This window comes from Pseudophryne corroboree, chromosome 11 (assembly GCF_028390025.1).
Source record: "Pseudophryne corroboree isolate aPseCor3 chromosome 11, aPseCor3.hap2, whole genome shotgun sequence".
NCBI classification, from domain to species: domain Eukaryota; kingdom Metazoa; phylum Chordata; class Amphibia; order Anura; family Myobatrachidae; genus Pseudophryne; species Pseudophryne corroboree.
Genome location: NC_086454.1, coordinates 40,712,741 through 40,727,305, shown reverse-complemented (window position 1 = coordinate 40,727,305; position 14,565 = coordinate 40,712,741). Strand labels below are relative to the sequence as shown.

Here is a 14,565-nt window from a genome sequence, read left to right as displayed (position 1 = left end):
AAGCTCTGGTGGCACCAGCGTGCCAGCCCACCACTGCTCAAAGACCCCTAGAAGTGTGGGGCCCTGGGCATCTGCCCAGTGTGCCTATATGTTAAGATGGCCCTGGAAGAAGAGCTTTAATGGACAGGACTGGGTCAGAGACAGTCCAGAGGACATCATCAGAATAAAGACCAATTTCTGATTTCTGAAGTGCAATTCCATAAATATTAGGGTTCTGATGGATCTTAGGGGGTAATTCAGATCTGATTGCAGCAGCAAATTTGTTAGCTAATGGGCAAAACCAGGGCCCTCATTCCGAGTTGATCGCTCGCTAGCTACTTTTAGCAGCCGTGCAAACGCATAGTCGCCGCCCACTGGGAGTGTATTTTCGCTTTGCAAGTGTGCGATCGCTTGTGCTGCTGAGCGGTACAAAAATATTTTGTGCAAAACAAGACCAGCCCTGTAGTTACTTATCCTGTACGATGATTCTAGCGTCGGAGGTCCCGGAATTGACGTCAGACGCCCGCCCTGCAAACGCCTGGACACGCCTACGTTTTCCCTACCACTCTAAGAAAACGGTCAGTTGACACCCATAAACGCCCTCTTCCTGTCAATCTCGTTGCGATCAGCTATGCGAATGGATTCGTCGCTAGAAGCATAGCACAGCAACGATGCTGTTTGTACCCGTACGACGCGCGTGCGCATTGCGGTGCATACGCATGCGCAGTTTTGCCATTTTTTACCTGATCGCTGCGCAGTGAAAATCGTTAGCGAGTGATCAACTCGGAATGAGGGCCCATGTGCACTGCAGGTGAGGCAGATGTAACATGTGCAGAGAGAGTTAGATTTGGGTGGGTTATTTTGTTTATGTGCAGGGTAAATACTGGCTGCTTTATTTTTACACTGCAATTTAGATTTCAGATTGAACACACCCCACCCAAATCTAACTCTCTCTGCACAAGTTACATCTGCCCCACCTGCAGTGCACATGGTTTTTCCCAACTGCTAACAAATTTGCTGCTGCGATCAGAACTGAGGGGGTCATTCCGAGTTGATCGCTAGCTGCTGTTGTTCGCAGCACAGGCGTGTCGTACGGGTACAATGAGCATCGTGGGTTTGCACAGAGTCTAACGAACATTCCTGTCGCACGGCCGAACGCAGGAAGATTGACATGAAGTGGGCGTTTCTGGGTGTGAACTGACCGTTTTTAGGGAGTGCTTAGAAAAACGCAGGCGTGGCAGAAGAAACGCAGGCGTGGCTGGGTGTTCGCTGGGCGGGTGTGTGACGTCAAAAGTCGTCCCTCCGTCGTTAGAATCAACGCACACGAAGAGTAACTACAGGGCTGGTCTTGTTTTGTACAAAATGATTTTGCAGCCGCTCTGCTGCACAGGCGTTCGCACTTCTGCAAAGCAAAAATACACTCCCTGGTGGGTGGCGACAATGCGTTTGAACGACTGCTAAATGAACCCCTGAATTAGGCCCTTAGTTGCCAGATTAAGATAGAAAAAATGAATGGGGAGAGTGGATAACAGTAGCGAGCGCTATTTGCCAGTTGCGAGGGGAGGAAGTGAGAAATGCGGCCATTATCTGGTACTGTGACAGTGGGGGAATGATACAACACACGGATCCCGGTGAGGATCTTACCGTGAAAGCCCAGGGACCCACGCACTCTAGACAGTAACAAACATGAAGTGCGGTCAAAAGCTTTTTCAGAGTTGTGTTCCATAATTTAAAAACTTTGGGTCATCCCAGTATCGGCATGACCATTAAAATCTCGTCCTGTTCATATTATAATAAATATGCCTCCAAGTGTTAATAGGGTCATTCCGAGATGATCGTAGCTGTGCTAAATTTAGCACAGCTACGATCATTCACACTGACATGCGGGGGGACGCTCAGCACAGGGCTATCCCGCCCCGCATGTCAGTGACGCCCCCCCCCCCCCCCCTGCACAGAAGTGTAAAGTGCAAAGGCATCGCACAGCGGCGATGCCTTTGCACTTCAAGAGTAGCTCCCGACCAGCGCAGCTTTAGCGCGCTGGCCGGGAGCTACTCGTCGCCCCACAGCGGCTGCGTGTGACGTTACGCAGGCGTGGCCGGACCGAATGGGGGGCGGGCCGCAGCGGCTGCGTGACCGAGCCCACGAAATGGCGGCCAAATGTCCTGTATCTACCCATGTAGGACAGGCCGTACAGCAGACATTACACGTAACACGCAATGCAGCAGTCATGTCGGCAGCTTGTAGGTCTCAGTAACAGCTGCTGATGATTTGCACTGATTTACGAGTTAAAAATGTTGGCGCTGGTCCCGGAAGACCCCACATAGAGCGGCGACTCTCTGAGCGTGCAGCTGGCTGTGCACCGGGAATAGTGACATCCAGGGCACCGGGAATAGTGACATCCAGGGCACCGGGAATAGTGACATCCAGGGCACCGGGAATAGTGACATCCAGGGCACCGGGAATAGTGACATCCAGGGCACCGGGAATAGTGACATCCAGGGCACCGGGAATAGTGACATCCAGGGCACCGGGAATAGTGACATCCAGGGCACCGGGAATAGTGACATCCTGGGCACCGGGAATAGTGACATCCAGGGCACCGGGAATAGTGACATCCAGGGCACCGGGAATAGTGACATCCAGGGCACCGGGAATAGTGACATCCAGGGCACCGGGAATAGTGACATCCAGGGCACCGGGAATAGTGACATCCAGGGCACCGGGAATAGTGACATCCAGGGCACCGGGAATAGTGACATCCAGGGCACCGGGAATAGTGACATCCAGTGCACCGGGAATAGTGACATCCAGGGCACCGGGAATAGTGACATCCTGGGCACCGGGAATAGTGACATCCAGGGCACCGGGAATAGTGACATCCAGGGCACCGGGAATAGTGACATCCAGTGCACCGGGAATAGTGACATCCAGGGCACCGGGAATAGTGACATCCAGGGCACCGGGAATAGTGACATCCAGTGCACCGGGAATAGTGACATCCAGGGCACCGGGAATAGTGACATCCAGGGCACCGGGAATAGTGACATCCAGTGCACCGGGAATAGTGACATCCAGGGCACCGGGAATAGTGACATCCAGGGCACCGGGAATAGTGACATCCTGGGCACCGGGAATAGTGACATCCAGGGCACCGGGAATAGTGACATCCAGGGCACCGGGAATAGTGACATCCAGTGCACCGGGAATAGTGACATCCAGGGCACCGGGAATAGTGACATCCAGGGCACCGGGAATAGTGACATCCAGGGCACCGGGAATAGTGACATCCAGGGCACCGGGAATAGTGACATCCAGGGCACCGGAAATAGTGACATCCTGGGCACCGGGAATAGTGACATCCAGGGCACCGGAAATAGTGACATCCTGGGCACCGGGAATAGTGACATCCAGTGCACCGGGAATAGTGACATCCAGGGCACCGGGAATAGTGACATCCAGGGCACCGGGAATAGTGACATCCAGGGCACCGGGAATAGTGACATCCAGGGCACCGGGAATAGTGACATCCAGGGCACCGGGAATAGTGACATCCTGGGCACCGGGAATAGTGACATCCAGGGCACCGGGAATAGTGACATCCTGGGCACCGGGAATAGTGACATCCTGGGCACCGAAAATAGTGACATCCAGGGCACCGGGAATAGTGACATCCAGGGCACCGGGAATAGTGACATCCAGGGCACCGGGAATAGTGACATCCTGGGCACCGGGAATAGTGACATCCAGGGCACCGGGAATAGTGACATCCTGGGCACCGGGAATAGTGACATCCTGGGCACCGGGAATAGTGACATCCAGGGCACCGGGAATAGTGACATCCAGGGCACCGGGAATAGTGACATCCAGGGCACCGGGAATAGTGACATCCAGGGCACCGGGAATAGTGACATCCAGTGCACCGGGAATAGTGACATCCAGGGCACCGGAAATAGTGACATCCAGGGCACCGGGAATAGTGACATCCAGTGCACCGGGAATAGTGACATCCAGGGCACCGGGAATAGTGACATCCAGTGCACCGGGAATAGTGACATCCAGGGCACCGGGAATAGTGACATCCAGGGCACCGGGAATAGTGACATCCAGGGCACCGGGAATAGTGACATCCTGGGCACCGGGAATAGTGACATCCAGGGCACCGGGAATAGTGACATCCAGGGCACCGGGAATAGTGACATCCTGGGCACCGGGAATAGTGACATCCAGGGCACCGGAAATAGTGACATCCTGGGCACCGGGAATAGTGACATCCAGGGCACCGGGAATAGTGACATCCAGCGCTCCGCTCTGCTACAAACATGATGCCATTTAATCAGGTGTGGTACGTTCGGTCGACAGTTGGTCAAAATGTGAGCATGTTGACATGCGGGATGACATGTCGACATGACAGCATGTCGACATGACGTCGTTGGTGGCCCTCCAGTCACTTACCTGGTCCTAACGGCTGCTGCAGCACCAGTACGGCCTCCGGCGGTCATGTGAACAATGCGGCCTTCCGGCGCAGACCTCTGACGGAGTTTGGTTGAGTATTTTCTGCTTATCCCTAACCCTGTTCCCTACCCCTTACCCTCCCACCTAGTGCCTGCCCTTAGCACTCCTGGCAGTGCCAAAACCTAACTGTCGGCATTCTGAGAGTGTCAACATTTTGAACCATGTAGACATTGTGGTGTCAACATTATGAATGTCGAAATTATAACTGTCCACAATGTGACCAGATCCCCTTTAATCAGGTCAATTTTGGGCCTAATTCAGACCTGATCGCTGGGCTGCGTTTTTTGCAGCCCTGCGATCAGATAGTCGCCGCCTACAGGGGGAGTATATTTTCTCTGTGCAAGTGTGCGATGCTATGTGTAGCAGATCTGCTAAAAACCACTTTGTGCAGTCTCTGCGCAGCCCAGGACTTACTCCTACAGTGCGACTGAATCCTGCTGATCGGGGCCGGAGCTGACGTCAGACACCCTCCCTGAAAACGCTTGGACACGCCTGCGTTTTTCCGGACACTCCCTGAAAGCGGGCAGTTGCCACCCACAAACGGCCTCTTCCTGTCAATCACCTTGCGTACGCCCGTGCGAATGGATCCTTCGCACCATCCCGTCGCTAACCGGCGAAGCCCGCTGTAGCTGTCCGACGCCCCTGAGCATTGCGGTGAATACGCATGTGCAGTTTGGTCCTGATCGCCCGCTGTGCAAAAACGCACAGCAGCGATCAGATCTGAATTACCACCCAAGGTCTTAGCTGTGATTAGTACATAGCTGTGCAGTGACACAGGCCTGGCGGCCATTGCTGGGGACTCCAGGGGGAGAGGGATGCAGTCAGCTGGTTGGCAACCACATTCTTCCGAGCTCGATAAAGTCGCAGACAGGGAGTATAATTCGCGACATTGAGACAGCAGCGGCACAGGGTAATGAGACGGGCAGGGAGCGGCATTAAACCCAGAGAGGCTGATGGTGAATTGGAGTAGCGAGAAAATAGGCCGAAGATGCTCCTGACAGTCTTACTATTTATTTATTTATTTATTAACAGTTTCTTATACAGCGCGGCAAATTCCGTTGCACTTTACAGTTGGACACAATGATAAAACAAAACGTAGTAATAACAAACAGTCATAGAGGTAGGAAGGCCCTGCTCGCAAGCTTACAATCTATCCATTACGGCAGCTGGGGGGGAACGGCAGCTGGGGGGGAGGGCTGGTGCGCATGAAGATGAGTGACAGGGCTAGCTAGCCTCTCCTGATTGGCTGGTTGCAGATAGACCTCTGAAGCTGACAGGTCATTCCTCATCTGCGTCACTGGCTGCGTCGGGCTGCTTACTAACTTACACTAATGCCAGTATCTGTCCGGATTCATGCGGATGGCCAGTCCGCTTACTGGTTCTCCGCCTGCAGCCGTCAGTATCGTCCCTTACACGCCATGCAGGATGCAAAAGATTCATCCGTGCCAAACGCCCTATCTGTGTTTGTATGCCCCAGGCTGACCACGTGCCCATGAGGTTCCCATGCTGTGCCCACGAGATGGAACAGTTCTGTGCGATCGCATCGGTCGTTGCTGCCCAGAAAGGCCAGAGGTGTAGCTAGGTGCCATGGTGCCCGGAGTAAGGGTATGTTTTGGCACCCCTTACCCTGTATTGAAATGTGGGCATGTTACATTTGAAAAGAAAAAATATTTAAAAATCCTAAATTGGTGACAGGTCGGTTCCCCATGGTTAAAATAGGGACAGTACGCACCTAAGGCGCGCAACAAAAATATAGGGGCCTGGCTTCATGGGAAATGGGTGTGGCCACAGAATAGTTCCAATTCAGATTGCACCTTACAGTATTGTCCGTTATTCACATTACACCAAAATAGTGTCCGTTAGTCACTTTACGCCACACAGTAGAGCCCCTTATACACGTTACACAACACAGTAAAGCCCCTTATACACGTTACACAACACAGTAGAGCCCCTTATACACGTTACACAACACAGTAAAGCCCCTTATACACGTTACACAACACAGTAGAGCCCCTTATACACGTTACACAACACAGTAGAGCCCCTTATACACGTTACACAACACAGTAGAGCCCCTTATACACGTTACACAACACAGTAGAGCCCCTTATACACGTTACACAACACAGTAAAGCCCCTTATACACGTTAAGCCATACAGTAAAGCCCCTTATACATGTTATGCCACAGTAGAGCCATTTATACACGTTACACCACAGTAGAGCCCCTTATACACGTTACACAACACAGTAAAGCCCCTTATACACGTTAAGCCACACAGTAAAGCCCCTTATACATGTTATGCCACAGTAGAGCCATTTATACATGTTACACCACAGTAGAGCCGCTTATACATGTTAATCTGCAGCTTTTAAAGCAGAGAGGTGCTGCAGCAGCAGCTGGGACAGAGAGAGGTGCTGCAGCAGCTGGGACAGAGAGAGGTGCTGCAGCAGCTGGGGCAGAGAGTAGTGTAGAAAAACAGAAGTAACCCCGCTGCACAGCTACACGCAGACATTGAGACATATAAAGAGGGCGGCAGAGCTCCGGCATGTGCTGGCTGTCAGTGCCTCCTGCTGTCACCTACAGTATGTCCGGTCCTGTTCCCTAGTCTCTCCGAGTCACACCCCTGAGAAAGGCCCATTTCATGCAGAGAGTTGTCCGTCAATAGATGGATCAATCGATCCAAGCACGTGCGTATGCAACAGTCCGCCATTGCTAGGACGCACGCGCAGGTTGCAGATGTCTCCGCAATTGCGTCTGACTCTGAATCAGTTTCCTATATGATTTAAGCAATAAATTTGAGCTGCAAGATTTGGCTCCCAACTAATTCCTATTGATTTATCCATCTATGTAATGTGGCAATAAATGGGTTAATCTTCCCCGTCCCTGTAGAATCAGACATTGCGGAGAGAATTCTGTAATTACAAAAGTTCTCCACGTCAGCTGTACAAGGAAACAACAAACACACAACTGGTGTGGCCTTGAGAAGCGTTAGCTCAGTGGTCACAGTCAGTGAAACAGGGACATTACAGGCAGGCGCTATAGGCTTTGTGTTACTGATTCCTCTATGGAATCCCCAGGCCCCCCGCTCTGACAGTCCCTGCGGGGCCGCTATTTAGATACAGTGCTTGCATCATACAGCAGTTCATATAAACAGCTGGTCCCATGGGACACACCTGCATCTACCTGCTGCACCTGGCACATCCCTCCCTGTATCCGCTCAGCGCACACCGGATTATACACTCAGGATAGTGCTCTGACCTCAGCATTGTCAGCGACCCGAAGCAAGGCACAGGTAACAGGTGAGACGTGCTGCAGGGATTGTGTATAGCAGGAGGAGAGATGTGCTGCAGGGCTGTAGTTGTTGTGGGTATTGTGTATATAGCAGGAGGAGAGATATGCTGCAGAGCTGTATTTGTATTATGGATTGTGTATAGCAGGAGGTGAGATGTGCTGCAGGGCTGTAATTTTGGGTATTGTGTATATAGCAGGAGGAGAGATATGCTGCAGAGCTGTATTTGTATTATGGATTGTGTATAGCAGGAGGTGAGACGTGCTGCAGGGCTGTAGTTGTTGTGGGTATTGTGTATATAGCAGGAGGAGAGATATGCTGCAGAGCTGTATTTGTATTATGGATTGTATATAGCAGGAGGTGAGATGTGCTGCAGGGCTGTAATTGTAGTGAAGATTGTGTATAGCAGGAAGAGAGATGTGCTGCAGGGCTCTAGTTGTAGTGAGGATTGTGTATAGCAGGAGGAGAGATGTGCTGCAGGGCTGTATTTGTAGTTAAGATTGTGTATAGCAGGAGGTGAGATGTGCTGCAGGGCTGTAGTTGTAGTGAGGATTGTGTATAGCAGGAGGAGAGATGTGCTGCAGGGCTGTATTTGTATTATGTATTGTGTATAGCAGGAGGTGAGATGTGCTGCAGGGCTGTAGTTGTAGTGACGATTGTGTATAGCAGGAGGAGAGATATGCTGCAGGGCTGTAGTTGTAGTGAGGATTGTGTATAGCAGGAGGAGAGATATGCTGCAGGGCTGTAGTTATAGCGAGGATTGTGTATAGCAGTAGGAGAGATGTGCTGCAGGGCTGTAGTTGTAGTGAGGATTGTGTATAGCAGGAGGAGAGATGTGCTGCAGGGCTGTATTTGTATTATGTATTGTGTATAGCAGGAGGTGAGATGTGCTGCAGGGCTGTAATTGTAGTGACGATTGTGTATAGCAGGAGGAGAGATATGCTGCAGGGCTGTAGTTGTAGTGAGGATTGTGTTTAGCAGGAGGAAAGATATGCTGCAGGGCTGTAGTTATAGCGAGGATTGTGTATAGCAGTAAGAGAGATGTGCTGCAGGGCTGTAGTTATAGTGAGGATTGTGTATAGCAGGAGGAGAGATGTGCTGCAGGGTTGTAGGTCTAGTAAGTATTGTGTATAGCAAGAGGAGAGATGTGCTGCAGATCTGTATTTGTACTGAGGATTGTGTATAGCAGGAGGAGAGATGTGCTGCAGAGCTGTATTTGTATTATGTATTGTGTATAGCAGGAGGTGAGATGTGCTGCAGAGCTGTAGTTGTAGTGAGGATTGTGTATAGCAGGAGGAGAGATGTGCTGCAGAGCTGTATTTGTATTATGTATTGTGTATAGCAGGAGGGGAAATAAGGAGCAGGACCTTATTTGTAGTGAAGATTGTGTACAGCAGGAGGTGAGATGTGCTGCAGAGCTGTATTTGTATTGTGTATAGCAGGAGGTGAGATGTGCTGCAGGACTGCATTTATAGTTAAGATTGTGTATAGCAGGAGGTGAGATGTGCTGCAGGGCTGTAGTTGTAGTGAGGATTGTGTATAGCAGGAGGAAAGATGTGCTGCAGGGCTGTATTTGTATTGAGGATTGTGTAGAGCAGGAGTGATGTGCTGCAGATCTGTATTTGTACTGAGGATTGTGTATAGCAGGAGGAGAGATATGCTGCAGAGCTGTATTTGTATTATGGATTGTGTATAGCAGGAGGTGAGATGTACTGCAGGACTGTATTTGTATTGAGGATTGTGTATAACAGGAGGTGAGATGTGCTGCAGGGCTGCAGTTGTAGTGAGAATTGTGTATAGCAGGAGGTGAGATGTGCTGCAGGTCTGTAGTTGTATTGAGGATTGTGTATAAAAGGAGGTGAGATGTGCTGCAGGGCTGCAGTTCTAGTAAGTAATGTGTATAGCAGGAGGTGAAATGTGCTGCAGGGTTGTAGTAAGTATTGTGTACAGCAGGAGGAGAAATGTGCTGCAGAGCTGTATTTGTATTATGGATTGTGTATAGCAGGAAAGTGAGATGTGCTGCAGGGCTGTAGTAGTAGTGGGAATTGTGTATAGCAGAAGGTGACATGTGCCGCAGGGTTATAGTTGAGGTATGCAGATGATATGTGCTGCAGCGTTGTAAGTGCAGAGCCTTTGTGTGAGGATTGTGTATAGCAGGAGGTGAGATATGCTGCAGGGCTGTAGTTCTAGTAAGTATGGTGTATAGCGGGAGGTGAAATGTGCTGCAGGTCTGTAGTTGTAGTAAATATTGTGTATAGCAGCAGGAGAGATGTGCTGCATGGCTGTAGGTCTAGTAAGTATTGTGTATAGCAAGAGGAGAGATGTGCTGCAGGGATGTAGTTGTATTGAGGATTGTGTATAGCAGGAGGGGAAATGTGCTGCAGGACTGTATTTGTATTATGTATTGTGTATAGCAGGAGGTGAGATGTGCTGCAGGGATGTAGTTGTATTGAGGATTGTGTATAGCAGGAGGGGAGATGTGCTGCAGGACTGTATTTGTGTTGTGTATAGCAGGAGGGGAGATGTGCTGCAGGACTGTATTTGTGTTGTGTATAGCAGGAGGGGAGATGTGCTGCAGGACTGTATTTGTAGTGAAGATTGTGTATAGCAGGAGGTAAGATGTGCTGCAGAGCTGTATTTGTATTGTGTATAGCAGGAGGTGAGATGTGCTGCAGGACTGTGACCTTAGGTGATGCACGCGCACTGTGAGGCCCGAAGTAGGGATGGCCATTGGTGGGGTGTCCATTGATGGTTGCCATAGATGGTACCATTGACGATAACCATCGATGGTACACAATACCATCTATGATGAACCATCGATGGTTTGCACCACTCGATAGTCACCACTGAAAGATGCAGGCTGGTCCGCGGACCAATGAAAAACCAGGGTCGGGGCTTAGCGGCTGTTGGGGGGCGGAGCTATGCCACCTGGTTCTCCCCCATCGATGGCAAAAGTATTCTACATCGGCCATAAACCATTGATGATTTTGAATCATCGATCGTCGATGGCCATCCCTAGCCCGGAGGGACATAAGCCTGATAAACAAGAGGAATGTGCTGCAGTATTTATGGGGAATGCTCTAAGTCTGCGTGTTTTTAGCGGTGCGGAGAGGCTTGATAAATAGGCCCCTAAGAACCAACGGGCGCTTCTCATTTTCCTGTAAGCCGTGCTATTTAATAATTAAACATGGCGCTAAGAAGAGCTTGTGTTGTAGTGTGCATGAGCAGATTCCATACATGTGAATAAAATGGAGTAACGCTGGGAAGTTGTACTGAGCGGAGGGAGTGCTAGATACCAGGAACGAGCTCCGTGCAGGGTTAGTAAGTGAAGAGAGACCATCGGGCAGAGTTGGGGGGGTCAGCGTGGCCACACGGTAACATCTGGTACAGTACCTCAGCCAGCAGGTCTTCCACACACCTGAGTAGCTGCACCACAAACCTCTGCAATGGTGTTAAGCGAAAACCTCCATAAACGTGTTTCCAGGGCCGTAGCATAAGGTGGTTACCTGCCGCACACTACCAAATGCTTTAGTAGGTTTATATTGGTTTATAGAGATGGTTTTGGTCATTCAGTTTGAGGTAAATTTATGTTTCTTTGATCCACAACTGCACTAAGGTTATCTCCAAACTGCTGTAGATTGCGGCAGAGTCAGCGTAGGATCATGTTTGGGGCTGTGACTTAGTAGCTGTATGTTGTATTGTAGAAAGGGTTAATGTGTGCAGCTGCCGACATAGCGGGGACTCTGGAGGGACCCTGACACTGAGAGTGTCATCAGATTGCCTCATCCATCCTCAGATATCAGAGCAGTTATGATGCAAGGGACCCTCTGGCCCTGAGATGAATCAGGTGATCAGCTGAGGTGTCTTCTCTCACTGAGCATCTGGCACTCTGCGCCCGTAACCACTGAGCGTAGCGCACTGGCAGCATCAGAGATATCTCCCTGACAATGTATACTGCAGTCCCCACGGTTCTCAATTTACTAAGCACAGAAAAGTGTAGATTTCGGAGCTTGGCCTCGTTAGCTAACGCCATCGTCACGTGTCCTTAGCCACTGTGTCCCTTACCGGAGAGGGATCCGAAGATCCCTCCTTGGCTGCCTCCATGCTCCTCCACAGACATGCAGAATGACATTGCTCACCTGTGCACAGGGCCACTGAGAGGAAGGGAGCGGCTACATATTACCTAGGCTTCTGTAAGGGCCCAGGGGTGTAGATGAGGCAATGGCGCCCCCCCAGATGCAAGGGCCCAGGGGTGTAGGTGAGGCAAGGGCACCCCCCAGATGTAAGGGCCCAGGGGTGTAGGTGAGGCAATGGCGCCCCCCAGATGTAAGGGCCCAGGGGTGTAGGTGAGGCAAGGGCACCCCCCAGATGTAAGGGCCCAGGGGTGTAGGTGAGGCAAGGGCACCCCCTAGATGTAATGGCCCAGGGGTGTAGGTGAGGCAATGGCGCCCCCCAGATGTAAGGGCCCAGGGGTGTAGGTGAGGCAAGGGAACCCAACAGATGTAAGGGCCCAGGGGTGTAGATGAGGCAATGGCGCCCCCCCAGATGTAAGGGACATCACAGATCGGGTCCCATCACTGACGACATCGCCCTAGTGTGTACCCAGCCTTACAGATCACTACAACGAGGATTATGGGTAAATGAGCTTACAATGCGGTCACTCATTCCTTTCAGACTGACCCAGAGGTGATAAATATCTGCACCAGGCGATAGGTATCTGCACCAGGTGGATAGGTAGCAGCATCGGGCATACATAATGGCGTTAGATGGATAGGTAGCAGCACCAGATGGATTGGTAGCAGCATCATATATAGGTAGTGGCACCAGATGGATAGGTAGCGGCATCATATATAGGTAGTGGCACCAGATTGATAGGTAGCGGCACAAGGCGGATAGATCGCGGGCACAAGGTAGATAGGTGGGAGCACCAGGCAGATAGGTACTGGCACCAGATAGATAGGCAGCGGCACCAGATGGATAGGTATTGCCACCCGGTGCCAGGGCCGGATTAAGCCTTTGGGGGGCCCGGGGCACGTAAGAGAGGGGGCCCTCGTATCAACTTTGGCCCCTGGTGTTGCGGTGCCCACTGTATGTGTGCCTCTTCTTCCTGCACCTCCATGAATGCAGCAGTGCAGGTCGTATATATATATATATATAGCTAAATCTATATAGATATCTATCTATATGGATGGATGGCTATATCAGTCAGTCCAGCCTCCCTCTCCCTGTCACCGACCTTCAAATGCACAGTGCTGGTGTCATCTTGTCATCGGCGCCAGCGGAGTAGGGGAGTGAGTGAGAGCAAACAGGTACAGGTTACTTCTCTACAGGCTCCCTGCGCTGCTGTGGACAACTGCGGCGCTGCTGCTGAGTGTTGATGGCAGTGGAGCTTGGAGAAGCGGAGCTCGTCCCTGTACAGCAGCTCCGGTGAGGGGATGCCTGATAAGGAGGACCCAAGGTTACTGACCCCCTAGCAGGGGCGAATTGGGATGGAAAACTAGCCCGAGAAATTTATGGAAGCAGCCCTAAACGGGGCGGGATCTGTTGGAAGGGATGGGGTCTGTCGAGGGAGGTAGGACCCCTCCTCTTTTGCTGCAGTTGCGTCTGCAACTTTAGGCAAATGCCACTACAATGCCTTTCCCTGACGTATATCCCTGCATCTGAATATACAAGGACTGGCAGTGTGTCAGCTGCAATCACGCTTTGTGCATCTTTAGACACCCTGGAGGGGTACTGTTTGTCTTGGGAGTGGGGAGTAAGGTATGTTCTGGAGGCTGGGGGGTATGGCAGGTTACGGGTATGTTCCGGAGGTGAGGGTGATAGTTAGGGTGGGTACTATACTGTGATGCCAGGGGGTAGGGATAATTAGCTTATTGCCCCTGCTGGTGCCTATGCCTGAAACACAAGCTCCATACACTCCGCTGCAGCTGAGGGTAGGATGGGAGTAGTAGTATTGTGGATCAGGGGGCAGGCTAGAAGTAGTAGTGTGGAGTAGGGGGCAGGGTTGGCGTAGTAGTAGTATTCATGTGAAGGGGACAGGATGGGAGTAGTAGTGCAAAGCAGGTGGTGAAGAGGAAAGTAGACTCACTAGGAAGAAGTCTGAGTAAGTTGTGTAAGAATCACCTCTGCTCCTGGGTGACTTCCCCTCAGCAGCTTCGGGCCACCTTCCTTCTCTTCATGGACTGCTGACACCATAGTACCGCCAACGCAGGGACACTCAATTGATCCGTGGAGAGGGTTTCACATGCCTGCCTCCATCCCTCATTCCCGTTCCACTGACCCCGCTAATCCGGATCTGTCCTTCCCTCACTGAGCGGTGCGCTCATTATGCCAGTGATGCTAGGACTGCCCTATCCTGATCATGCAGCCCGGCACAGCCGATCACACTGGTGCACATTTTGCATGGCCAGCGGTAGTGCAGCCCTCAGTTTCACTGCACTGTCACACACAGACCGAAATGATCTGAGTTAGATCATGTAACGGCTGCAGTTGCTTGAACATTCCGCACCCTGCCGTCACTCAGAAGTTGGCGGGGGGAAGGGGTCTGGTCCAGCTGTTAGTGTGGTCACTGTTTAAAGAGGGGTCTGGCCCAGTCCAGTAGAACCAGAAAGTGGCCCGATATCTCGGTGGACCAATCCGCCCCTGCCCCCTAGCCCACCCCCTTCCAGCTCGATGTGTGGCTCCGCGCCGCTCAGCTGCCCGCCATCTTCTCTCCCATCCCGGGCCAGATCCTACCTGCAAGTTGCGGGGCCAGTCAGACAGCTGGTCGCTGGAAGCAGAGCA

General features: G+C 51.5%; 1 protein-coding gene across 1 annotated transcript; it reads right to left on the bottom strand.

Moving 5' to 3' along the window:
- Positions 1–2,226: 2,226 nt before the first annotated feature.
- On the bottom strand, positions 2,227–13,977 carry LOC134968630 (elastin-like). The gene is made up of 2 exons (XM_063944162.1): positions 13,906–13,977; positions 2,227–4,290 (listed from the first exon to the last, which is right to left on the bottom strand). Exons 1-2 carry the CDS (start codon positions 13,975–13,977, stop codon positions 2,227–2,229), a joined length of 2,136 nt encoding a protein of 711 aa, XP_063800232.1.
- Between the last annotated feature and the right edge of the window lie 588 nt (positions 13,978–14,565).